Source organism: Agelaius tricolor, unplaced genomic scaffold (assembly GCF_023055355.1).
Source record: "Agelaius tricolor isolate 1412-34295 unplaced genomic scaffold, bAgeTri1.0.p SCAF_12, whole genome shotgun sequence".
Lineage (NCBI taxonomy): Eukaryota > Metazoa > Chordata > Aves > Passeriformes > Icteridae > Agelaius > Agelaius tricolor.
Genome location: NW_027269272.1, coordinates 23,659,131 through 23,683,861, shown reverse-complemented (window position 1 = coordinate 23,683,861; position 24,731 = coordinate 23,659,131). Strand labels below are relative to the sequence as shown.

Below are 24,731 nucleotides of genomic sequence, written 5' to 3'. Positions count from 1 at the left end.
AATTAGTCTAGAGGTATCAAAGCCATGTTTTATATATGGCTGTTGCTCTTTTGTTACTGGGAGAGCCTTATTTTTTCCTTATTATTTTCCTACCCCACAACCATAATAATAATTTTTAAAAAAAAAATCTGATATGATTGCTTGAGGAAAATGTGAATTTTCTAACAGTAAAGATATCTATTTCTCATCTATTTAACTGCCTCAGGGAACTTGTCTTACCCAGCCTGTGATGGGAACAGGCTGGTTCAGATCCAGGACACATTTGGAGCTGGCCTTTAAAGGCTCTAAAATCCCTCAGTGGGTGGCAAGGCTTGGGCTAGGAGTGGGTCAGGAATTAGGCAAGGGGTTACTAAGCAAATCCATGGCAAATCCTGGTCACTTGATGCTGAAAAATCATAATTTCTGCAAAATAAGTTGTTTTGATTATCCTCTTTGGGTTCTACCTGATAGAATTCTACTTTGCCTAGCTGAACCTCACTTGAACTTGTAACAATGAGAACATAAAAATTCCTTACTTGTTCCCTGTCATCTTATATCACCTCATGTTAAAGCAGCCTTCTTTTCCTAAGAATATTTCAATGAAAGGAGTAATAGAAAGGACAGACCCTCAGAACAAGAGGAAATCTCTGCATTAATGCTGTGCACTGTCCTTTGGGCATAAAGGGAGAGAGAAAATGCAAAATAATATTTCAGTGAGGAGAATTATTGCAATATAAGCTATTATATCACATTTGTACACAGGATTTCAAAGGGTTTTCTGTCAGAATTGGATAATATTGTACAGGGAACATAATGGAAATACTGTTTTTATTACTGCAATGTTTCAAGGACTGACAGATGATACAAGACAAGGCAGTGCCACTTGTTGACAACATTCTTGCCTCAGTTCTATATTTGGATCCAGACACGACGATTCTTCTCTTTTTGCTAAGAATACGCTCGTGAATTTCTTTTAATTAAATTATGTAAATTGATGTTGCCAATTACCGAATGTGGCACAGTGATGAATTTATGTCTGCTGGCAGGTCCTGAGTGCTGCTTCATCATTCCTCACCCCACAGGACCAGGCAGAGCTCCCCTCTCCCCCAGGATGTGTTGGACTCTGGTGATCTGCTCCCTCCTGCTCCGGGCAGGCTTAGTTAAGCTCAGCCCATTTGTAGGATCCACATTTTTCCCTAGGGTTTCCCAGCCAGGTTAAAGGAATATGTAAAAGAGTTCAGTTCTCCTGGCTCAGCACAAAGTTGTCAGAATCTCTGAAACCTCCCTGAAATCCACCCGTAATCGGGAGAGCTGTGATTTTAAAATCACACAGTAGGCTTCATAAATTATTCATTTTACCTACTGATTTCGTGTCTCTTGATTTAATTGAAAAACATCTGTTGAATTGAGAGGGGATAAAAGTTGAGCCATAATACAGTCACAGACTCAAATGAGGAGGGAATAAATTATTTCAGAAGGAATCATCTGTGCATCATGACAGTTTACATATTTTTAAGGCTTACGTGTTTTTTAAGACGAGCATTCAAACTGAGTCTTAGAGAAAGATTTTAAATTACTAATTAACATCTTAAAAGTGTATCTCATTTTTGAAATGAGACCTTCCCTCAGTCAAGCTGCAGAATGTGATTCCAGAGCTGCAAAAAAACTTTATAAAATCAATTCCTTTTGAAATCCAAAGCACAGAGGCTTCATCTATTCCTGGGCTTTGGTAAAACAGCGCCATTGGTCTTGGAAAAACTTGGGTCTTCTCTGTTCAACTGATCCTAAAGTTTCAAACAATTATACTTTTCCTGGCAGTGAAATCTCATAAATCCATTGTAGACATGGCCAGGCACAAATCAGTTCTGTTTTCTACAGGCAAATCCTGCAGGCTCTGGGTTCTCAGCAGTGACACTCCAGAAATAAAACACAGGGCTCTCACGTGAGCTGGAAACCAGAATCCCCTCTTGGCAGTGGCAGTGCACTTCCTATCCTCAGGGGATCGGTTGCATAAAATAGAATCCCATAAATAATAGATAATATAATCCAAATATAACATCCTGTAACGTCCCACAGTTTATACAGAACATCTGAAGCCTCCAGAGCTCCCAGTGCAAACTCTCCTTTAGCGCTGATTTTCCTGCTCACTCCAGCACCCAGGAACCCTGGTGGCACCAAAACTCTTTCAGGGGTTACCCAAGAGCAGAGGTTTCAGCACTCAGTGTCTCACACTGTGGCTGCATCAGGATTTTGGGACAGAATAACTCCACATCACAAAGTCCTGGCCCTTGGTGTGTCCCCAGGTTTTGTCCTGGCACAAAATAGGGTGGTGACCCCAAAGCCAGAAGCACAGGGCACGTTCTGGGGTCCACCCTCAGCACAGCGTGGACAGCTCAATCCAACACCAATTCAGTCCAAATGAACATCTCAGTTGCAAACAGGAAGATCTGAACTCAATTATCACGTTAACATCCAGCAAATGATCCTTGCACGAAAGTTTTGTACAAAAGCATCTAGAAAAGAATTGTTACCTGTCATTTCCATCACTTTGGGGAAAAAGTGTTTCCAGAATCGACAGTGCTGAGCTCGTGGTTTTGTCAGTACCTCAGAAGTTTTGGTGTTCAGTGTCAAATATTTTTGCTCAGCACTAGTGAAGACTGGCCATTTTATTCCATCAGTCAGGGTCCCATTTGGAGCTCTAAATGAGAAAATAAACACTCCATTTAGAATGAGAAACCACCTCAGCACACAATAAAGCATGATTTGGGTTTATTTAATAGTTGTTCAGCTTAAGCATGTTAGTTTGGAATGACTGATGTGTCCTTTTGGAAGTAACAGGGGGAAAAAGCCAGATAAATTTCATTTACCCTCATTTGAAGGAAAAAACAAATCCCCTTTTTGTGGTGTTCTGGGGTCATCAAAGGGAACAACTTAATAAATGATCACATTCAAGCAACTTTTTGAATCTGGAGATTGTCACAGAAGCTGTGAATTATTAGGGATGACTCTAGAACTAACTAGCCTGCCAGTCTGAGAGGTTGAGTGGTTTGTGTTTTAGTTTGAATGCCTTTGATCCCTTTAGCTGGACAAACAGATTGGAGTAAATGACTGGGATAAACATGCAAGTAAAGGGAGAAATAATGTCTAAACTGGGATAAGATCTGTACTGGGAGAGAGAACAATTATTCCTCATTAAGAAGGAACTCTCATCTCTGGAAGTGTGTTGAGTCCTGTTTGTGGAGGGCCAAATGGGAACAATCTGAAATCTTGTGGAACCTGGGAAGAGGTACAGGGGGCTTCACCCTTTATAAAACCAGCTCTGCACGTGAAAGGAGCACAGCTGTTGGTATTAAAAGAGTTGTGATAAATATTTATAAAACAACAGAATTCTAAAGGCTCTAAGGACAGGAATCCAGATTTCACCTCCTGAAAGGACAGTGTCTGCATGAGGGGAAAAAAATTGTTTAAATGTGTAGGAGAACAACAAAGTGGGCAATGTTACATTAGGGAACAAACAGAACATGAATTTTAGAATAAGTAGATTTGTATTTCAAACAGTCACAGATCTCCATTAGCTCAGAAGAGGTTAAGAATAGAAATTAAACATTTTATTTCAGTGCAAGCACAAGGAGCCATTTTCTTTCCTAGGAGCTGATATCAAGGAAACTGGGATTTAGGGCTGAGCAACAGTAATTGGTGATTCTTGGTGGGATAAATTAACTCTGAGCTGAGTTCATTTGGTTCTCTCTGCTTTGCTTTTCACCAGAACTCTTGCTGGAAGGCAGAAGGCAAAGAGGAGTCCAGGGAGTGGAGCCCATTTGGGTTCTGCTTCCCAAGAGAGGGAATAAGGCAAGAGGTGTGGGTGGGAGCACTCAGAGCACAAAATGCTGAAGCAGTATCAATATTTCTCAGTTAATTCTGAATTAATCAAGTTTTCAGCCCATGTTTCTGTGTTCTGGGGTCTTTGGTATTGGCTGCTTCAAGAACCAGTATTGGAATAAAAGCTTCATGCTGTCATTTCCTGACCTGCTCCCTTCTTCACTGATTTTTCCTGACTAATTCAGCTCTGATTAACCCATGGCACCTTTTTTGAGTGCACATTTATTTGTGGCTCCTGAGAATGATGACTTAAGCAGAGCTGACTTGCACTTCAGTTCAAGATCAGGATGCTAATGGTGCTGTCAGTATTCATTTAACAGCTTTTATGCTATGAAATAAATCATGACATCCCACATTATAATTTACAGGTGTGTGGGGGGATTACACAATGCCTTGATGGCTACAGATGTATTTTACTAAAAAATGATTGAAAGAACTGTCAGGTGAACACAGCACTTTGAAGCCCGTGAACCTGCTGATTATGACAATCTCTGCATTTCTAGGAAGTTTACTGTTCAAAGAGATGCCCAGTAATTTCCTTCTTGGCTTTAATATTAAAAATTTCCCAAGTTAAAAAGCAGCTCCCAGTCAGAGCAAAAGGGAGATCACAGGAGTATAATTTGGAACAAGTTATGATTATAACCTTGTTGTTCCCTCACAATTACTGTTCATTCCTTCTTACTAATAACTTCATGATGAGAATTGCAGTGCCCAGAATAGGCTGTGAAATTCCCTGTTCTTTGCACCAAATTCAAGGTCTAATAATATTCATACAGAACAGTGGAGGTATGGTGGGAATATCTTCAGTGAGCAGACAGGAATCCAATACCCTGCACAAACCTGTCACTGCCCATTTAGGTTTGGATGGACAATCTTTGGTGATCGATTACACAAACTTGTTTGTGCTGAAAAAATAAAGTTCCATTTGCATGGAAACCTCCATTCTATCATCTTTTATCAATTCCTTAATCCTCTGCTCTTTCATTCGCTGGTATTGCTTAATCATCTCTGCTTCAGTAATTCCAGATTTGCCACTTGAGTGCTGGCACTGGGGCCTGATGGTGTGTCCTGAAAAGGTTTTGGGCTCTGCACCTTCAGGACAGGTCTCTATTTCATGGTTTTATCTTGTCAAATCACCTTTCTTGGACAAGATTTACTCAGAGAAGGCCCTTAATTTTGTTTGGAGAAAATAATCAAATAGTATGGCTTGGAAGGGAAGTTGGAAGATCCAACCTCCTGAAATGAGCAGGGACATCTTCAGCTGGACCAGGAATGTGAGCTTCACTGAAGATCTTAGAAAGAATCTTTTTCCTTTTCTACCCTTTTTACCATTTGCAGGAGCAAGTCCTAAGGCAATGAAGAAATACAATTCTTTGAACTGTTCCCAGAAAAGAAATGCGAGACAGAAAAACAAAACAAAACAAAACAAAACAAAGCAAAACAAAACAAAACACAAACTAAAACCACCTGTGTTTAAACTCTGGTGTAAACAGAATTTGTCTCATTCCTGCAGCTATGTTTTCTCTTTGCATAGGCCCTGAAATTATAGGCTGGATTCTCTCTACTCTGGTAGTGGCACAGCAGCTCATTTATAGTAAATTATTTTGTTAAGATACGTTTTTAAGTGGAAATTTCTTCATTGTACTTCTTGTTACTTAGATCAGGTTCTTCCCCCTTTGGGTTTTTCCATCCACAATTGCCAATAACTTCTAGTTTTCAAGATTAATTTATAACAAGTGTACTAAATTTGATATAGGCGTGAAGAGGGTTTTGAAGAGCTTATTCACCAATCATTTCTCTGTATTTAATATTCATCTTCAGCAACTTTAGAAACAGAAAGTTAATTTCATTCCAATGGAAAATGCAACATGAACAGAGCTCTGTTAATCATAATAAACATACATACATTACCATTCTCATTAATATGATCAATATAGCCTGAGAAACAATACCAGATCACTGCATTTTTATTAATATTCACACAGCATTACCTTTACAAATGGTTTATCATACAGACACACAAAAATATGTAATTCATCATCTGACTGCTTTTGGTAAACATTCAGGATATAAAGTACCTGGAAAATATTCCCTTTTTTTTTGGGAGCAAGTCTTGAATAGCAGAGTGAAAACTCATGGAGTGAATTCCATCATTACCACAGAGGTTATTCTTTTGTAGTGTTAAGTTGTACTTTGAAAAAGTCCAGAATGGCAAATATTCTCTACTAACCCTCCTGAAAACATGTTTAGGGTGCTTTAGGATTTCCTTTGTAAAACAAGTGTCCTGCAGTGTAGCTTAGACTGTCCCAAGCTTTCACCATGTTCCTGTTTGTGGCTTACATTGTGGGTTCCTCCAGAGAACAAGAAAAACAACCCCATATCTCAGTGCCCACTAAGATGAATGAAAACTAATGATAATTCTGCTTCACCTTCTGCTTCCCCTGTGCAGAAGGAATTGACATCCAAGGGAGGCCTGTTCCTCCCAGGGTGAGTGGATTGGCTTCAGCCCGGTTGGAATTGCTGCTGCTCGTTTCCAATTTGGCCCCTTTTCTTTTAAAAGCTGGTTTAAAGGCAGCAGAGAGGGAATGTGAATCCCTTTCATTGGCTTTTGTGATTCCTGGTGGCTCTTGGGCAGCACTGGCAATCAGCTGGTTTCCATGGGATGGTATTTTATGAAGTGTTTCCATGGGCACAAGAAAACCAGGAGGGGGAATGGCCTTGGAGGGAATGCGACGGCAAAAATAACCCCAACTCTTGCAGGTTTCCTGCAGCTGCAGTACAAAACCTCTGAGAATTATGGGAACAGTCAGTTCAGCATCAAACAAGAAGGACAACCTGAAGGTTTCACCCCGAGGGTAGCTCTGGGAGTAAGGGCTGCTTCTGCACATCGGATGATTGGATGATCTTCAAGGTCTGAACCAAACAGATGAACCTTTTCTTTTTATTTTTATTTTTCCCCTCACATTTTGGAAGGAAACATTTTGTTGTTGATGAGGAGCCCCAGGCCCTCCAGTGCTGCCCCAGTCCCACTCCAGAGGGAAGGGAAGTGTTTGTGGCATTAGCCAGGCCAGCACTGCCAGATGTCTCACATGATTCCTGAAGGCCAGGATGGGTGATATTTATACCTACGCTCATTTTCCCACTGCAGCACACTGGCTGCCAGGTTAATCTCAATTTGGGGTGCTGCTGTGGTCCCTGGGGGGATGATGGGGTAGTGACAGCAGGTTTTGTAAGGCTTTGCTTGGATGGCGCCATGGACGTGAGAAAATAGTGACGGTTTTCTGAAAATATAAGTCATTAAACATTTCTCATATAATTGATTTAAATTATCATATAATTGAAATTAAAAAATTTCTCATACAATTGTTCCTTAATAAGGTGCAAAAATCCTGATTTTGTGGCATTTGAGCCTTACTGAGATTGCCTCAGTAGGAAAGCAAGGGCTCCTCTGATGAGCACTACGAGTCTGAGGGATGTGCAGACCCGAATCCTTCCAACTCCCTTTTTAATCAGCTGCTTCTGGGAAGTTCATTATACCCTGCTGTGCTCAGTTCTCACTCCCAGATCACACACACGAGTCCATAATCCAGTGACTGCAAAGTGTCCCTGAGCCAGAGGGAAACTGCTTTGCAAGTCCTAGCCTGGGTAAATATTATTCCTTCTGCTGATCCCTGAAGAAAGCAGCAGGATCCAGCTGGCAGAGTCCTTAACTGAGAGAAACTGGAGAAGCACCTTTGCAGCCAGGCTTTCTTACACCTTCACAGGCTAAATAAAGCTCAGGATATTCCTCCCAGATTCCAGCCTGGACACAGCAGCTGCCTGTTTAAATGCCTTTAACTATAAATTATCGTGGGATGTGCTATTATATATCAGTTTCAGGAAATGAAGCGACAAGCTGTTATTCCTTTTATTTATTTATTTATTTATTTTTTATTTGTGCTATTTGCTCTTATGTCTTTTGTCTTCTGTTCTGCTCCAAAGGGCTTTGTGGAGCACCCATTGAGTTGAAACAATTCCTGCTCGTGCATGTCATAAATTCCTGCTGTACACAAGGCAGGCCTCAAGGTATTGGTCATAAATAGTGGAGCATTTGAGACATTTAGATGCAGGATGTTCTTCCTCAGCTCTTTGCTGAGTGTTTAGGAGCTGGGTGCTTCCAAGCCCTGGTTCCTGGACAGGAACCTGCTCTGGTGGCAGGAGAAATAATGAGTTTGAGCCAGAGCTAAGGAGCCCTTCAACCCCTGCTGCACTTCTGACCCTCCGGGCTGTGCTGCACATGGATCTCCTTCCCTCTGAAATGTTCCAGCCAAGCCTGGGGCTGCTCCAGCGACCCCAAACTCCACACAGAGCATGCATGAGATGGGATTTTGTCATATGAGGTCTGGAGCTGTCCCACTGTTCCGTGTAAGAGTCACAGTAAGGATTTCACCCTTTCTCCAGGACTCAGGTTCTGGTGTGAATATTCACATTTCATATTTATATTGCTTTGGGATAGACAGGAGAGAGGCAACACTGCAGCTTAGTCCTTCTTTGAGCTGAAGGAACTATTTTACCTCTTTTTTTTCCCCAATGTTCCTGTAAAGTGTTTTGTAAGATCCTTCTGCCCTTTTGTGTGGGATCAATTTCAGCTTTCAAGGCCCGCTTTTCAAAGCTGTTATTTCTTAACAGTCTTGGCTGCAGCAAGACATCAAATGGAACTATAGCTTTTAGTCTTAACTCGTTGAAGAGGGATATTTGGAAATGGAAGAAGGTCCTGAACCCCACGGAGACCTTGCAGGAGGAAGTACCTTCCCTAACAGGTAAGCAAAAGAAAGAGTAGACAGGAAGGCACATGGCACTTGGCCTTTTTGTCATCCTCTGGGGCTGTTTTATCTCCCCTGCAACCCCTCTTCCTCCTCATGGCCTGGAAAACACAAACTTACACAGTATCTTAACTAGAATTACTCCCTGGAACAAACCAGGGCTTCATCAGAAGCAAAAAAAGAGCATAGGGAAGAGAATAATGTTTTTATAGCCATAAAACTATTAATACTGTGTTTTAAATTCCCACTGTCTTTGGTAAAATTTGTCAGCCCAGCTGGTTCTGAGAAAGAGTAAACACTGTGCTCATGGATATTATTGCTGGTTCCATTCCTTCCCTTCTCTGCCATTAATGCAGTTCATCCCAGGCACTCAGAAATTGTTGGATAAGTGTGTTCAATGCTTTTCTTATCTCTAGAGACTAAATTTGCAATTTAGGGACTGTGTGCTTGATACTATGCCAGGATATGATATTTGAGATTTGTTTTCAATGGAAATTGCCCTAATCATGATTTATTTTCAGGATGGATGCTCCACAGAGCCCTGCACCAACCAAAACCCTCTGGATTCCTTGTGTCCTGATGGATTTCATCACAGTGGCATTTTTCTTTATATTTTCTACTACTGTTTTATTTCTGTGAGTGGGAGGAAGTGCATGAGTCACAAACTTTCACGACCATATGATATAGGCCAAATTGAGCAGTCCTAAAAGTGAAACTATTGGGTAGTTTTCAGGAGGGGGAATTTGTGTTACTGCTTCATCAGAAACTGAACCACTGCAGCTTCGTGCTGGGAAATGTAAACAAGAAAACAGAGTGCTCTCAACCTTCTCCCCAAAAATTTAATAATAATAATGATGATGATAGTAATATTTTCTTATGGTGTAAATTCATTGTAGGTTTGACATTTACAAGTGTAAGTTACATATGACTTCCTTTGATAAGGAAATTTGAATTATGTCCCATTCTTGTAAATTCTTCTGAGTCTCTGCTTTGAACTGCAGCAAGAGGGAGTTCTCCAAATACCAACACATGGACTGGGAGCCATGGAAGTATTGCTCTTAAGAAGAAACAGTAGGAAAAGAGAGGAGGAATGTGTTTAAAGTTCATCTCTTTCAAAATTGAGAGGGTTTTGTGGAAATTATTATATGCAGACTACTTTATTGCTAGGAAAAAACAGCTGTTAAACATCTGAGCATTGCCAGTTTTACAGAAAATCCACTTGGAGGTTGCACCATGAATAAGACCCATGAGAGGCAGATATTTATAAGTTCATTAAAATGAAAAGCTTTGTTAGAATTTAAAAAAAAAAAAAAAAATCACTGTTTTTAAACAGCTGTTCCTGTAGGAAGAGGTGTACATTTGAGGTAGTGCTCTTTAGGGTTTGCATTTTTTGAAATTAAGAAATTCTCTTAAGTTCCTGCAAGGAAAGGTAGAGGACACAGATGTGTCTGGGGAAGCAGAGAATGTCACCTTCAATTTGATATTCTTATAAAATTGTGTAATATCACCAACTGCCAGCACAAAATACCCAATTTCTACCAACACGGCTTCAAATTCTTGGGGACAGAATCTCCCAAATCCCAGCACTGAATTTCTAACTACATTTCCCCACCACTGCCTTCCCCTGCAGCTGATTGAAAAGAGAATTAAACACCACATTGAGTTCCCTTCAAAAATGTGGTGTTAGGCAACCTCTGCTGCTCCTCATTTCCTCTCCCCTCGCCTTTGCCACTTCCCTGGAACAGCCAATCTCTGGCTTTGGGGAGTAAATTAAAATGTGCACTGAGAGGTTTCCATTCCTCCCGCGGAACTTCTCAGCATCCCCTCAGATTAGCGTTCCAGAACCACCTGGAAAAATGGGGTTTGCAGACCTTTCCAACTCCCATTTCTGCCTTCTGCTGATGAAACAGGACTAAGCCGCAGGAAAGCAGCACAGAAGAAGAGTGGCCCTCAAAAAGGGGATTAACTGTGGGTGAACAAACATTAATTAGAATTTTTCAGTGCCTTTTGGGACTGTGTGTTTGCATGTAAAATACATTCTCTCTGAAATGCCTGCTTTATATGTGAATCAAATACAACTCATAAGAAGTCCATGTGTGCCCTTCCTTCATTTCTCTGTTCTCAGGTTTGTTCTCTCCCTGCAAGTCTTTCAGACATTTTCTGCTCTCACATTTCAATCTCATTTTTTGTTCTTTCTCCTTTGTGCATTTATTTCTTGGTCACCTGATGTCTTGCAGCAGTTACATTTCCCTCTCTTGCTTTTCCATTTTCCTTACTTCCCTCCAGACCCTAAATTATTTACATCTCACTCCCAATCCCATATTTGAGGTGGCAATCTCACCATGGTTTTATTTCACTCTTGAAATGTTTCTTTCTCTTCATGCCTCTCCTTTCCCCAGAACGTGTCTGTGTAGACTCTTTGCCAGGCCCTTGGAACTCTGGCTTGTCACAGTCACATTTTCTGGAAAAATTCCCTTGCCCAGGATTCTTCTCCTGGGAAGCTGAGAAGCCTCAGAGAAAAAAAAAAAAGAACCAATATCAGCTCATTTGCTTCTCCTGTGTTTTTCTGCTTTGGAATGTGTTAGGTGGGTGTTTCATTGGTTTCATGTGAATTGTTTTTACTTAATGACCAATCACAGTCCAGCTGTGCTGGGGCTCTGGAGAGAGTCACGAGTTTTTCATTAGAGTCTTGTTAAACCTGCTGTCTATATGCTTTCTGTATTCTTTAGGATAGTTTTAGTATAGAATAATAAATATAATATAATATAATATAATAATAAATTAGCCCTCTAAGAACATGGAGTCAGATTCATCATTTCCTTTCAACAACAGGGACCCCACACCTGGCTCTCCAATACAGGCTCTCCAACCCATCTCACTTATGAGGAAAGGCAGAGCCACATCCAAGGTTTGGATCCATAGAATTACAGAATTAGGTTGGAAAAGGCCTCCAGGATCTTTAAGTCCAACTTCTGACCCACCACTGTCCCATGTCCCCAAGTGCCAAATCCACACGGATTTTAAATCCCTCAGGGGGTGGGGACTGCACCACAGTCCTGGGCAGATTTTACCAGGGCAGGACACCCATTCCCATGAGAAATTCTTCCTAATCTCCAACTTAAACCCCCCTCAGCACAGCTTGAGGCCGTTCCCTCTGCTCCTGTTCCTGGGAGCAGAGCCCGACCCCTCTGGCTGTGCCCTCCTGGCAGGGATTGTGAAGAACCAGAAATTCCCCCTGAGCCTCCTTTCCTGAGCCCCTTCCCAGCTCCCTCATCCTCTCCTGCTGCTCCAGACCCTTCCCCAGCTCCATTTCTCCCTCCAGCCCCTCAGATCTCCCTCTCTTCCAGGGCTCGTTTCTCCTTGCTCAGCCCCAAGCCACCACTGATGGTTTTGATCCCACAGCCTTTGACAATTGAGTTTGAGCTTCCCCTGCTCCACAAAGCACTGCCAGAATTCTCTTCCAGGCCGTCCTCTGCATTTCAGCTCTAGGTTTAAGTTTTGCTCTCACTCAAAGGCTCCTACAATATTTGGACATTTCCTCAATAGATCTTCTCATCTCCTGTTTGAAAACAATGGTTTGACTCATCTGTTGGAGGGAGGAAGATCCACGTGGACAGAATTGAGTTTGCTGCACATATGGGAAGGAACTTCTTGTAATTCGCAATGTTTGTAATAAAATTAAACCAATCTCAGCAATTTGTATCCCATACTAATTTTCAAAAGACATCTGAAGGAAATACTCCTGTTTTCAGTTTTGAAATTCAATGACAGCTTGTCAGCTTGCAAGCCAGAGAGAGAGAGAGAGAGAGAGGCCTGCCAAGGTGAGTCTCTGATTACTCATATTTTCCATGATCCACTGTTTCCTATCAGTTTGCTAAAAAGGTGTTTCCATTATTGTTTCTGAATATAACAATGGATGTAAACTCTGGTAAAGATGATGAGTCACTTTTAAGAACTCAAAACTGAAGGTGGAAAAATAGGAGTAAATTTTCTTCAAAATTAAACTATTTCCCCCCCTTTTTTTTTTTCAAAACTATAATTTCTGCAATTTCTTTGCACAGCTCAGAAATTTCTCACATGACAGACAGTGAATGAGAGAGTAAATGTGTCCTTTTGGGTCAAAATGAAAGCTTTAATTTTCCCTAACATGGGGAAGAAAGGCTTTCCATGTATATTTTTGTATTTTTGGGAATCTCTCTCCCACTCTGTTCATACTCCTTTTTTTTTTTTTTTTATCCAGAAATCTCTTTTTTTTCTGGATTCTTGACCCAATCAGGAAAAAAATCACTTGTTAAGATGAAAAATTAAATTTTCTGGAAGGGTGTGAGATCTTAGGAGCAGCAGCCTCAGGGAAAGGCTCCTCTTGGTCCTCCTGAGCTCTGGCTCTGGAGTATTTGAAGACCCTGTCAGGATCAAAGTGACTCCAACCCCAAAACTTTCCTCTATTCCTGTGAACACGAGTGAATCTCTGGCAGAAATACAGCCCACAGTAAATTTCTTCCCTTGAAATGGCTCAGAGGCACATAAAACTTCCAACTTCCTGAAGTATAAGGAAATTAAAAGTGCTGGGAGTTTTTTATTTTTATTTTTTCCCGGTATATTCAGTCCTTCCCATACCCAGAGTATATAGGTCCCCAGTTCAAGTGCTGCCTGGACTCTGTATGAGGCTGTTGGTTTTGTTCTCATTATTCTGAAAGTACTCTCTATAAACAGGTTGTGATAAGTTGGTAACAAAAGCACTGAAATTTATTATGTGTCTGCCAGAGGAACATCAGGGGAAGGCAATAATAACCAGACAAAATGCTTCACAGCTTTAGTGGGACAATCAAAGCCTCACAAATTCCCCTAAAACATGGGAGGAAATATTTCAAAGGTTTCACTTTATAGAAAAAGCTGCAAAGATTTGTTTCAGCAGTTGTAAAACTGGCAGGGAGACAAGTTTTGCCCGTTTCCTTTTATCAGAAACATTTTTCACAAAGCCTTAAAAAATATTATCTTTGTGTGCTCTGGTATATTCTTGCTTGAGTTCTCAGCCCATCTGATTTGTCTGGCTCTTGTCACTTTGCATCCCTCATCACTAAAGAACACACTCACCAAATCTAATGGATAAAGGAATGGAAAAGGCACCCACAGATTTGGGATCCCATCTAGTTTTTCTGGGGATAAATCAAATTTCCCCTTCCCAGAGCTGGCAGAGCATCCTGGGGCTGGGGATTTTTCGGAGCTGTTGGTGTCACCTGCCTGCTTTCAAAAGCTTTCTGAAGAATAACAAAATTGAGGCAGAAAAAGCAACTTTAAAAATGTTCAAAAAGAGAGATTTGTTTTTTCACGAGCGTGGCTTAAAATCAAGTGTGCTGGGAAAAAATTTCGGAGAAGACCAGTGAAAATTAACATTATTGTTAAAATAAATGTTATTTCCACACAAACACAGTCATACCAGAGCTGATCCAGCACTTTTCCTGACACCACACTGTGGTTTCCTGCTGAATCCAATCTGCTAATCTCTCTTGTCTCACTGTGGTGATATCTGGTATTTCATCACATGATTTTGAGGCTATGAATTGATATTCAACTGCCAATACTCTTAAATGCAAGAATAAGCTGAGGAGACCCCAGGTCAAGGTGAAGGGAGGAATTAAACCTCAAAGTGTGAATCATGAATGTTGATTTTGGAATCTGTTCTTTCTTATAACCCAAATATTTTATTAGGCTTGATTTATTCAGACAGCAGGAGTAGAAAGTCTCCTTCTTCCCTTGCTGGTAGAACAAGGATTTTTCAGAGTATGATGAAAATGTTGCTCTTTCAAGGCTCAAATGTATGAAAAATAAAAGTATTTTATGGAATACCATAATAGCTTAAAAAGGAATGGCTGGGGTACTTGGTCAAACTTATTTGATACCCAAATTCAGCCATGAAAAAGACTTTTTGAGCAGGATCTTCACAGACTATGTCAATATATGGCAGATTCCTAAAAATGACCCTATTCCCAGGGATGCAGAAGAGAAATTGGAGTCTAAACAGCAGCACCAGCACCGAGGCTCACAGGAGAAATGTGTGTTCCAGTCTCCTGCTGAATCCTCTACATCTTCCATACCTGTTTCTATTCAAAAATAGAAATGCCTGTCATTTTCCCAGGAAAAATGGTCACTAATCACTGATGTTTCTTCTTAGCCAGGATGTGAAATAGGAAGTGTGAGAGATCTGGAAAATTGCATCCACTCCTGCTGGGGATGGTGGTGGGCTGGGAAACCCCTGGGCTGGCTGACAGTGTCCTTTAGTTACTGAGAAATGCAGAAATCAAGGATTTCACACTCTTGGGATGCTTTGAAGGAGCCACTTTGTGTCCTTAACATATTTCCTTTTGTCCTTACATGACATTAAAGATTTCTCACAAGTTTTCTTTGCTTTCATCCCTCCAGTTCTCTCTCCCATCCCTCTGTGGGGGAAGGGGGCAGCAGTTTTGTGGGGTTTAGCTGCTGGCTGGGGTTAAGCCATGACAGAAGCAGAAAATGCTCCTCAGTGCACATTTTTAATTTTCCTATCAGCGTTTTTATTCCTTGCATGATAATAAAACCCAGAGATCATCACTAAGGTCAAAGTCTGGGCTGGAAGGCCCCTCATGAGCAGCAGCTCTGGCACCTCTCAGGCAGAAAACACCAGGAAAAACAAGATTTCTTCCACTTCTGTTGACTCTACTTCATCTCCTTTCCTCTGCAGGCTGCTCTCCCCTCCCTTGTGCTTTTGTACTTCAGCACATTAGAATATTAGGTCAAACACCCTCACTAAAAAATGTGCTGTACAATATTTCTCATTTTTGCTTGATTTTTCTCTTCATCTGCTGGAGACATCAATGGTAATTTTCCCCTCAGAGGTTTGCCCTTTGATCATGCCAGAGTTTCCTACAAACATTATGTCAAAACAGGGCTTCCCCAGCTCCTCATAAATGTTTGCTGTGCTCAAATGTGCTGGGGAAAAAAAAAAAAGGATTGCTTATTAATTTTGGAATTATTGGGCATTTTTATCACTTCCCCACTGCTTGCAGACTCTGACTAATGGGATACAGAGCCTTAGGTGGCTCTGCTCTGGATAATGAGTAAAGGGTCACACAGAGGGTTAATCCTCATCTGATCTTTCACTAACACAGAAATTGCTGGGTTGTATTGTTTTCCCCAATAGTGGTGGTTTGGATCCTCGTGGTGGGAGCAGAGGGAGGGATTATTTGCTGTTTGCTGTGGAAACCACTTGAAATTCAATCTGTGGGGTAATCTAATTATAGTGTGAATGATGATCAGAGTAGGTGACAGGACTGTCTTCCACAAACTTAAACCTGAATGTACCTTGTGCTGTCTAATTTTAGGAGCTGCAGTGACAGGAACAGTGTTTTGCAGAGCAGGTTATTGTGATTTATATATAAATATATATACATGAAAGTTATATATGTGAAAATGAAATATATACGTGAAAATGAAATATATACGTGAAAATGAAATATATACATGAAAATGAAATACATACATAATCCAATGGAAACCAATAGTTCAAAGAAATGTAAATATCGCTCTGCAAAATCAAATATAGACCTGAATTTCTCTTTTTCCACCAAGAAATAGTTGTGTTCAATGGCAGGATGTGCTGTCTCTGGTGGGAGATGCTGCTGCAGGCTCCTTTGGGGCAGGATGGAACAAGGGACTTTCACTCGGTTTGTTCTCCACCAACACCAGCCCCAAAGGAACGGTGTCACAGCCCATCTTCACGGTGCAGGACGTGTTCCCAAGCCTTTCCCAACGTCTGCCTTCATCTTGGGAACCCATCAGGTGCATTTTTGGCCTTGATAAATCACCCTCCCAGCTCAGTTCCAGACTGAGCCCCACTGGAGGCTTTGCTCTGCATCACAGCCCTCCCCACCAAACTCACACAGAGGGGTTTGCTCAGGCTCCCAGCAAAGAGGGAGCCAGGAAGAGCTCGTGGATTAAATTTTAGATTAAATTTCACAATAATTAAAGCTGTATGAAAGCATTATGCAGTGATGAGCACAGCTATTGGTTATTTTCTGAGTTTTAATATGCTCATCTCTTCTGGTAAAATAAATATTTATTACAATATATAAGGGGGATGGGAGTCATTTAAGTAATTAATCCTCCTACAAATCAAGGCAATCAATCAATCAATCAGACCGATTGATAAGTAAATCTGTTAAAAAAGGGATGCACATAAAAATAAGCATTGAGTTCACCATGGAGGATGAGGGGAAGGGACAGCACAGGGCTGGGGGTTGGCAGCCTCCAATTTTGGGGTGTCCTGGAGCTGGAGGAGCCCAGGCATGGGGGGGAACATGGAATTGGGATGGATGGTGGAGCCTTTGACAAATGGCAGCCCCAAGATAACACCACGAAGCACAAACAGCTCTTGCCTTGGATGGATAAGCAGGGAATGTCAGGCTGAACTGGGAGGGAGAGGTGACACCTGGAATTACAACTCTGTGGGGATGACAGTGTTTAATTCTGGCAGGGAGAGTTCCAACAAGGTGTGGATGAATCACAGGTTTAAATGTGGAGAGTGATTATTTGAGAAAAAGCGCATTAGTGCAAGTCTCAAGGGTAGAGCCTGTTTGTTTAACAAACAATTTTTTAAAAAAAGGAATAAGGATTATTTTAATAGATCCTTAATAACCAACCTCTATATGGAACAAAAATCATAAAATGAATCTTAAAAATTGTGAAACAAAATGTGAAACTTGGAAAATGCAGAGTTAGAGCAGGCAAATTCACTCTGGAAACACTAACTTTTATAATGTAATGCTTCAAGTGGAATTAAGGTTTAAAACAACCTAACAGTGTTTGTTCTGGATTTTTAATCAGTGGAAACATTTTTAATCAGTGGGAACATTTCAGTCCTACCTGTGTTTTGTGTTATGTACAAGGTTGGGTGGACTAAATGAGCACAGTGGTCCCCTCTGGTTTCTAATCTATTAAAAAAATTAATTAGATCCTGTTCCAATGTTCAGTTCCCTTTACAAATCTAAATATCCTTGACAAATCAAACACAGGGTCCACCTTAGAAACAGAATTAATGCAGGATTTTAACATTAAAGTTAAAGAAATGCTTTTTAGAGTGTGAATTGACTGTTTGGTTGTGTGTTCTCCAAGGAACAGATTTTTGTATGTATAATTTTCTCAGGAGAGAGCACAAACCAAACTTCTGTAAAAAGAAATCTTCCCTTCCCACCAGGCTTGGGACTAATCCTACATGATTATTATGGTGGGGGCTGTTTTTGCTCTGAAACATTTTCATTTCAAACTGAGCATCTCATTGAGAGCCCCCAGCCCTGCTGAGAGGAGCAAGGGCTGCCCAGCTGCAGAGGGGTTGGATTTAATCCATTCCAACACCCAAATGAAATATTCCTATTTGCTCCTTGTGCAGGCTGGGCCAAATTTCACTTCAAGATGAGTGGACTGGAACTGGAGATTTTGTCCTGGGCTTGCACTCAGCACACAGGGAGGAGAGGCTTTCTGAAATCCCAATGTCTTCATCGAGTGAACATAACACACCTCCCTGTTGTACACCTGAATGTTCTGAGCAAATTACATCCTCAAGGAAATTGGGCTTTTTTCCTCCTACTTCTACTGCTGGAAGTCTTTTCTAGTGTTCGAAATATTTTGTTTCTAACCCTTGAAACCATTACCTGCCTTTGTAACAACCGCGGCCCTGGCAAAGAAATGTTTTGTATTTGCTTTTATGGGTGGATAAGCATTGATCCCTTAAGCTTGCCCAATACAGGGAGCAACACATCAACAGTTTATTTTATTGAAACCTTGGTGCTTTTGTCAGAACTAAAATAAGAATTCTGGATAACTGAACAATTAATCTGCTTCCATCATTCCAGCCAGGCTCCAAAGCAGCACTGAAAGAGCCAAGCTTTTGCCCCTGCTGAAACAACATCCAACCAGCCAACCAACCAACCAACCAACCAACCAACCAATCAAACTTCCAGAGTAAACTCACCCAGTTTCGGCAAAAGTTGCTCAAGCTTTTGCCCCTGCTGAAAGAACATCTAACCAACCAACCAACCAAACAACCAACCGACCAACCTTCCAGAGTAAACTCACCCAGTTTTGGCAAAAGTTGCCCAAGCTTTTCCCCCTGCTGAAAGAACAACCAACCAACCAACCAACCAACCAACCAACGAACCAATGAACCAACCTTCCAGAGTTAACTCACCCAGTTTTGGCAAAACTTGCCCGAGATTTCCCCCTGCTGAAACAACATCCAACCAACCAAAATTCCAGAGTAAACTCACCCAGTTTTGGCAAAAGTTGCCCAAGTTTTTCCCCCTGCTGAAACCACATCAAACCGAACAAACTTCCAGAGTAAACTCACCCAGTTTTGGCAAAAGTTGCCCAGTATCTCATCATAGAGCGGCTCAGGAGCTCCTCAGCCTTGGTGTAGTTGACTCTCCTCTCCAGGGGCAGCCCGAACACAAACTCGATCTCGTAGCCATGCAGGACCCCCATCCACTCTGGCCAGGGCAGCTTGGAGGAGCGATGCTCAAAGAAATAAAAGAACACGTGGTGGCCCAGCTGGGCGAAGCTGGTGCTGAACTCCACCGCGGGACAGATGATGATGTAGTCCCCGATGACGTCATCGATGGCATCCCGGTAGTGCTCCGGCTTTCCCAGGTTTTCCCAGTCTGTGTAGTGGAAGATGATGGACTCTATGGCCAGTTTGCTCGCTCTTGGGAAGGCCAGAGTTAAAGCTGCCTCAAACTGGGTTTTATTGATCAAGCCGTCGCTGTCCTTGTCCAGGCCAGGCACTCCGTATGCCAGAAAAAAGGAACCTTCATCCTTATTAACACCCACCAGGATCTGGGTGTCTTTGAAAAGACCCTTCTCCATCAATACTTCTGGCATGTCCACCAGGAAATCACCGTCCACGCTCGGGCAGAATTGTATTTGTAAAAAAGAACCGTCTGGAACAGCAAAAATTTCATTTTCCACTATTTCCTTCGGATCCTTGTCTTGGAGGCAGAAAATGAGCTCTGACTCAGTGCTGGTGGGACACTGGAGCTGCTTGGCCAAAGCCACTGCTCTGTTCCTGGCCTCAGAAGATGTAATTGCAGCCCAGGGGGCATTTGCAGACCCACTCTGCAGGATGGCCCTGGTGAATAAAGGATGGCTTTCAGGAGAAAGGAGGTGATAGGTGACAGAGGCCGAGCCAGCGCTCTCTCCAAACAGAGTCACGCTTTTGGGATTGCCTCCAAAGGCTGCTATGTTCTCCTGGACCCACTGAAGTGCCAACCTTTGATCAAATAAACCTGCATTTCCAGGAGCTTTCTCGTTTCCTGGCAAGGACAGAAATCCCAGGGCACCAGTCCTGTAGTTCATGGAAACCACCACCACTCTTTCCACCCTGGCCAGAAACTTCCCATCGTAGACAGGCAGGGAAGTGGAGCCGGACTCGAAGCCACCACCATAAATCCACACCATGACAGTGGCATTCTTGGGCTTGGGAGAAGGAATCCACACATTCAGGTATAAACAGTCCTCACTTAGGTTGGTTTTTGGGTTCCACATCTCCGAGCCAGCAAAGCCCGGGTAAGTTGTGTCTATGGGCTGGTAGCAGGAGTTTGCGTGTTTGGTGGCGTCCCAAACATCTGCCCATTTCTCCCTAGGTTCTGGCTTTTGGAATCTCAGCCTCCCAATGGGGGGCTGCCCATAAGGGATTCCCAGGAAGGCTGTGACTGTCCCCCCCAGCACCTGCAGGCTGGTCCCTCTGACTTTGCCCTTCTTGGTCGCAACGATGTTCTCTTCAGGCACCACCTTCGTGGTGAACACGGACAGGAGGAGAAACCCCATCAGAAACCCGGTGAAGGGACCTAAACCATTTGTCCAAATCATGATGCCTGGAACACAGGATGAAAAATAAATTCAGAATTAGTGTTGCAATGTATTAGTACCAAAATGGTCTGTTAAATAAGGGTGCAGGTCACCTCAGGGGCACTGAAAGTGAGCACAAAGCACAGAAGTTTTTAACTGTAAGTTCTTGTTGGTTATTTGTGTTGCAAAGATTGTATTTAGTATTTGGTCAGTACTTCAGAAAAATTCCCTTGCTAAAAAGTGTAGAACTGAGGAAAACAAACCAGGAGAGATGAAATCATACAAGCAGGCTCTGACCACTGCAAATGATTTACCCACCAACCAAAACCTACATGAATAATTTCTTCTAACATCTTGTTTTTCTAGAGCATCTTAACCAAGTTTGCAACCAGCAGAATCATATGAAGCAGTCATACTTCTGCTATTTAGAATTAATATTAAAATGCTAAAGCATCAAGGATTTTTCAATATATGAAGATAGTGCCTAATAATTTGGGTAAGGTCTGCTTTTTCCTTCCTGAGGACTTCTCCAAGTGATAATCAGTATTATCTTAAAGCTAAGTATATAAATGTTGATTATGTATCACATTTAAGCACCCTAATAATCTTTTTTACCCCAACCTTTTCAAATAAAACCTCAGCACCATCCTTCCATCCTTGAAACTGGAAATTCACAAAAAGCCCATTTGCATAAATCCATTTCTGTGGTTTACATATCTGAAAATGCTCAACAAAGCTCTCTTCTATTTTTTTTTTTTGCCTGTTTCACTGTCACACATGGCTTGCTTTGTCCTGTCCCTTTAAACAGGCCATTCTTTGTTAATGAGGAGCACTCGTGTCCTTAAAAGGAATGAGGATAATTTCTCTGGAAAATACAGCTGTGGCCTAATTTGAGCTCCTCCTGCTTGTTTGCCTGTTCTTGGAAGGAAAATGCAGCAGAGGGGTGGAAGGGAAGATTTTGTGCAAAGGGGCTCCCGATTTTGAGACAGCATCAAAGGAGCAGGGAGGAATCTTCAGGGACAGTATTTTTAGCATTCATCTAAACAGACAGAAAATAGACAAATTTTAGAAAAGATAAACATTTATGGTTGTTTTGTTAAAGTAAAATAGATGAGGTGGCAAATCAGGGCGATAGACTCCAGAGTTGGTCTTACACTCCACCAAGATTCAGCTTGACTGACAGAAACCTGCAATTGTCCCATTTTTGGTTAAATATTAGAGATGTGATTTGTCAGCTCACAGGGTCCAGCAGCTCCCAAGGAGTTTGGGTCAGCCCAACTCACCCTGGCACTGGCAGGAGGCTCAGTCACACATCACTGGCTTCTGGCTCCCCTCTCTCTGTGCCAGGCATGGGATCAGGGAATATCCTGAGTCTGAAAGGCCCCACAGGGATCCTCCAGTGCAGCCCCTGGCCCTGCACAGACACCCCAACAATGCCACTCTGGGCATCCTGGGAATGTTGTCCAAAAACTCCTGGAGCTCTGGCAGCCTTGGGTCTGTGCCCCTCCCTGGGGAGCCTGGGCAGTGCCCAGCACCCTCTGGGGGAAGAACCTTTTCTGATATCCAACCTAAACCTGCACTGAGACAAAAAAAAGAGCCTGTATTTACCTCGGTTTGCTAAAACACTTAACCCTAAATCCCACTGTCTCTGAGAAAATTTGGCATCACCTACCCGGTTTATTGAATATTTCCAGCCTGCTAAACCAACACAGACTTGGGATCATTTTTTTTAACAAAGCACGTTTCATTTTAAAACTCTCTCAAAAAGATTTAAGAGATGCCATGGAAGGAGGGGTGAGAAGAATGATTTGGTTTGCTCTGTAAATCTGTGCTTAAAAAATCATTAATGTTGAGCGTCCCAGAGCTTCTCTCAGCCCCTCTGCAAAACCAAACCCAAGATCCTGAAAAGCCACCAGAGCTGGGAGAAGAATAATGATGGATAAGGGATCCAGTTGGGTTTTGGAGCATCCACTAACACTATGAGATGGGGGAAGCTATTTATCTAAGTCTGTTGTGGCACTGTTACTTCAGTGAATTTGATCATGACAAAACCACAAGCTGGAAATAATAAGGTATTTAAAATATTGTCATTATGAAGAGAAAATGATGCTAAGAAAAACAAGAGACTTTAAAGTTCCTCAAGATTAATCCACCTAAATAGTAATTAAAATTAATTCTCCTCCTGCACTTTCCTGTTAATTAAAAAGAGATGGGATAAACAATGTAGCATTGCAAAATATAGAGGCAATAGTTTTAGATCATAATAGTAGTGAGAAAAAAACCCAAAAAATTTTAGTTCTGTTCCTTTCAAATTAGCTCTGGCATTTCAAAGAACAAGTTGGATCAAGCTTGAAAAACACAGAAGTTTTGTACTACTGAATGAGAGAACTCATCTACTCCCAGGTCACTCTGCCAATATTAACAAAAGTAGCAAGCGACAGAGGATTATTATTACACCTTGAATGCCTGGCAAATATTACATTTAATAAGGATTTTAATGCTGCTTTAAACCAAGCTCAGCAACGTAAAGCAAACCGAGCAAAACAAACATTACTTGATTATTACAATGAGAGTAAAAGGGTCAGAAGATTGCTTCAGCTCATCAACACCAACCCAGCAGAGCTATAGCAAGCAGTGTATTTGCACATTGTAAAAACCTGCTGCTGTAGTAGTTTCCCCCAGCAAAAGTTAAACAGACTCTACTTCTGCATTCTTATTCAGCGAGGGAACACTATTTATCTCAAAGCCTCTTTCCTCCCCCTTGCAAATCTTTACCCAGCCAAAAAATCTATACACTGGACTACATAATCACTATTTAAATAGGAAAGATGGTTGAATTAATAAGTGATTTCTAGCTCAGCTTAATTTACTTAGCCCAGGATCCCTTGAATAATGCCAAGGTCTGCTACACACGCTGTTCCACTTGCAGAGCAGAGGCAGCTTCCCCTGGAGAGCAACAAATGGGCAGAGCAGAGCGTTCCCCGCGATCCCAATCCCCGCGCAAATCAAGCTGAACCGCAAATTATCCTGGCAGGCAGAGACGTGCAAAGAGAGAATCACTTACCCTGCTTCTATTACAAGAAACTACAAAGTTTTTAAGAGTGGGGATCTTGGGATCCCTGGGGGAAATGCAGCGGTGCAGCTGCTGCTTTAAGCCCGTAAATTGGCCGGTGCTGACATTATAATCAACTCTTTCTGACATGGAGCTCGCGAGAGTTGGCAGCAGCCACTTGATCTGCCTCCCATCCCACATCTGCTCCCAGAGCTGCCCTGGAAATGCTCCAGGGACAACCCCAGGCTGGGCAAAACCAGGCATGAGCCTGAGGAAACACAGAGATTTGTTCTGTGTGTGGGGCATCTGTTTTATAGAAATAAATAGAAATGTAAACATAATAATTCAAGCCTCTCTTTCATCCTGCTTAGAGCACTCTCACCTGTATTTTTTTTTTTTTTTGCTGTACTGAAATGTCAGATTTTCTTTGTAAATAAGTATTTATTATTGGTTTTAACAGCTGTGGCAGACAAAACAGGAATGTGCCCTGCCTGGACATGTCAAGCACCAGCTGCATCACTTGACTCCTGCCCATCCAGGCTGTGGCACAGAGCTGCATTGTCCCCTTCTGAGTTAGGGTTAAAAATGGGACCCATGTGGTGTCACATGCTGCTCGCTCTCTTTCCTTAAGCCTCAAACAGGAAATCACCCGTGGTGCTGAGCACACCTGATATCCTCCTTTTTCCTGAGGCTCCTGAGCGTTGCTGCTACCAGAATTCCAGGCTGCAGGTGCAAAGCCAGGCAGAACCACGGATGGGGGACGTGTCCCACAGCACAGCATTAAAGCGCCACAATTCTGCAGGGTACAGATCAAAACAGAGGGGTGGGAAAAAGAAAAATAATTCCATCCACCACCCTTACAAACTTTCTTGTCAAACCCCCTTCCCTGAGCCACCCCACGGAACCACAGAGTCACCCCTTGGAGCTGGGACTGCTGTCCCCCAGCAGCATCTGCTGTCTAGCTCTGCTCTGAAGAAAAAGAAAAAAAAAAGCCATTTTTCCACAATTTAAGCTTTTTTTCCTGCTGTCCACATTTGCTTCCCCCTTTAGAGCCGAACACAATTACCTTCCCTGTTTAATAATCAAACTACAGCTCTGTTTCAATTACACAAAAGCAATATTTGGCAACGCACAGAACAGGAATA

The 24,731-nt window shown here is 42.1% G+C and overlaps 1 protein-coding gene across 3 annotated transcripts in view; it reads right to left on the bottom strand.

Annotated features, from left to right (window-relative positions):
- Window positions 1-23,775, bottom strand: part of BCHE (butyrylcholinesterase) — a 28,090-nt gene extending 4,315 nt beyond the window's left edge. The window contains exons 1-3 of one of the 3 annotated variants that reach the window (XM_071438144.1): window positions 23,599-23,775; window positions 19,039-20,560; window positions 2,511-2,677 (exon numbers count right to left, since the gene is read on the bottom strand). In XM_071438144.1, the coding sequence (XP_071294245.1) occupies window positions 2,511-2,677; window positions 19,039-20,555 (1,684 nt within the window). In that variant the 5' untranslated portion in view covers window positions 20,556-20,560; window positions 23,599-23,775. Of the gene's footprint in view, window positions 1-2,510; window positions 2,678-19,038; window positions 20,561-23,404; window positions 23,571-23,598 lie in introns of those variants that run through there. The other 2 variants (XM_071438146.1, XM_071438145.1) reach the window with 2 other exon arrangements.
- Between the last annotated feature and the right edge of the window lie 956 nt (window positions 23,776-24,731).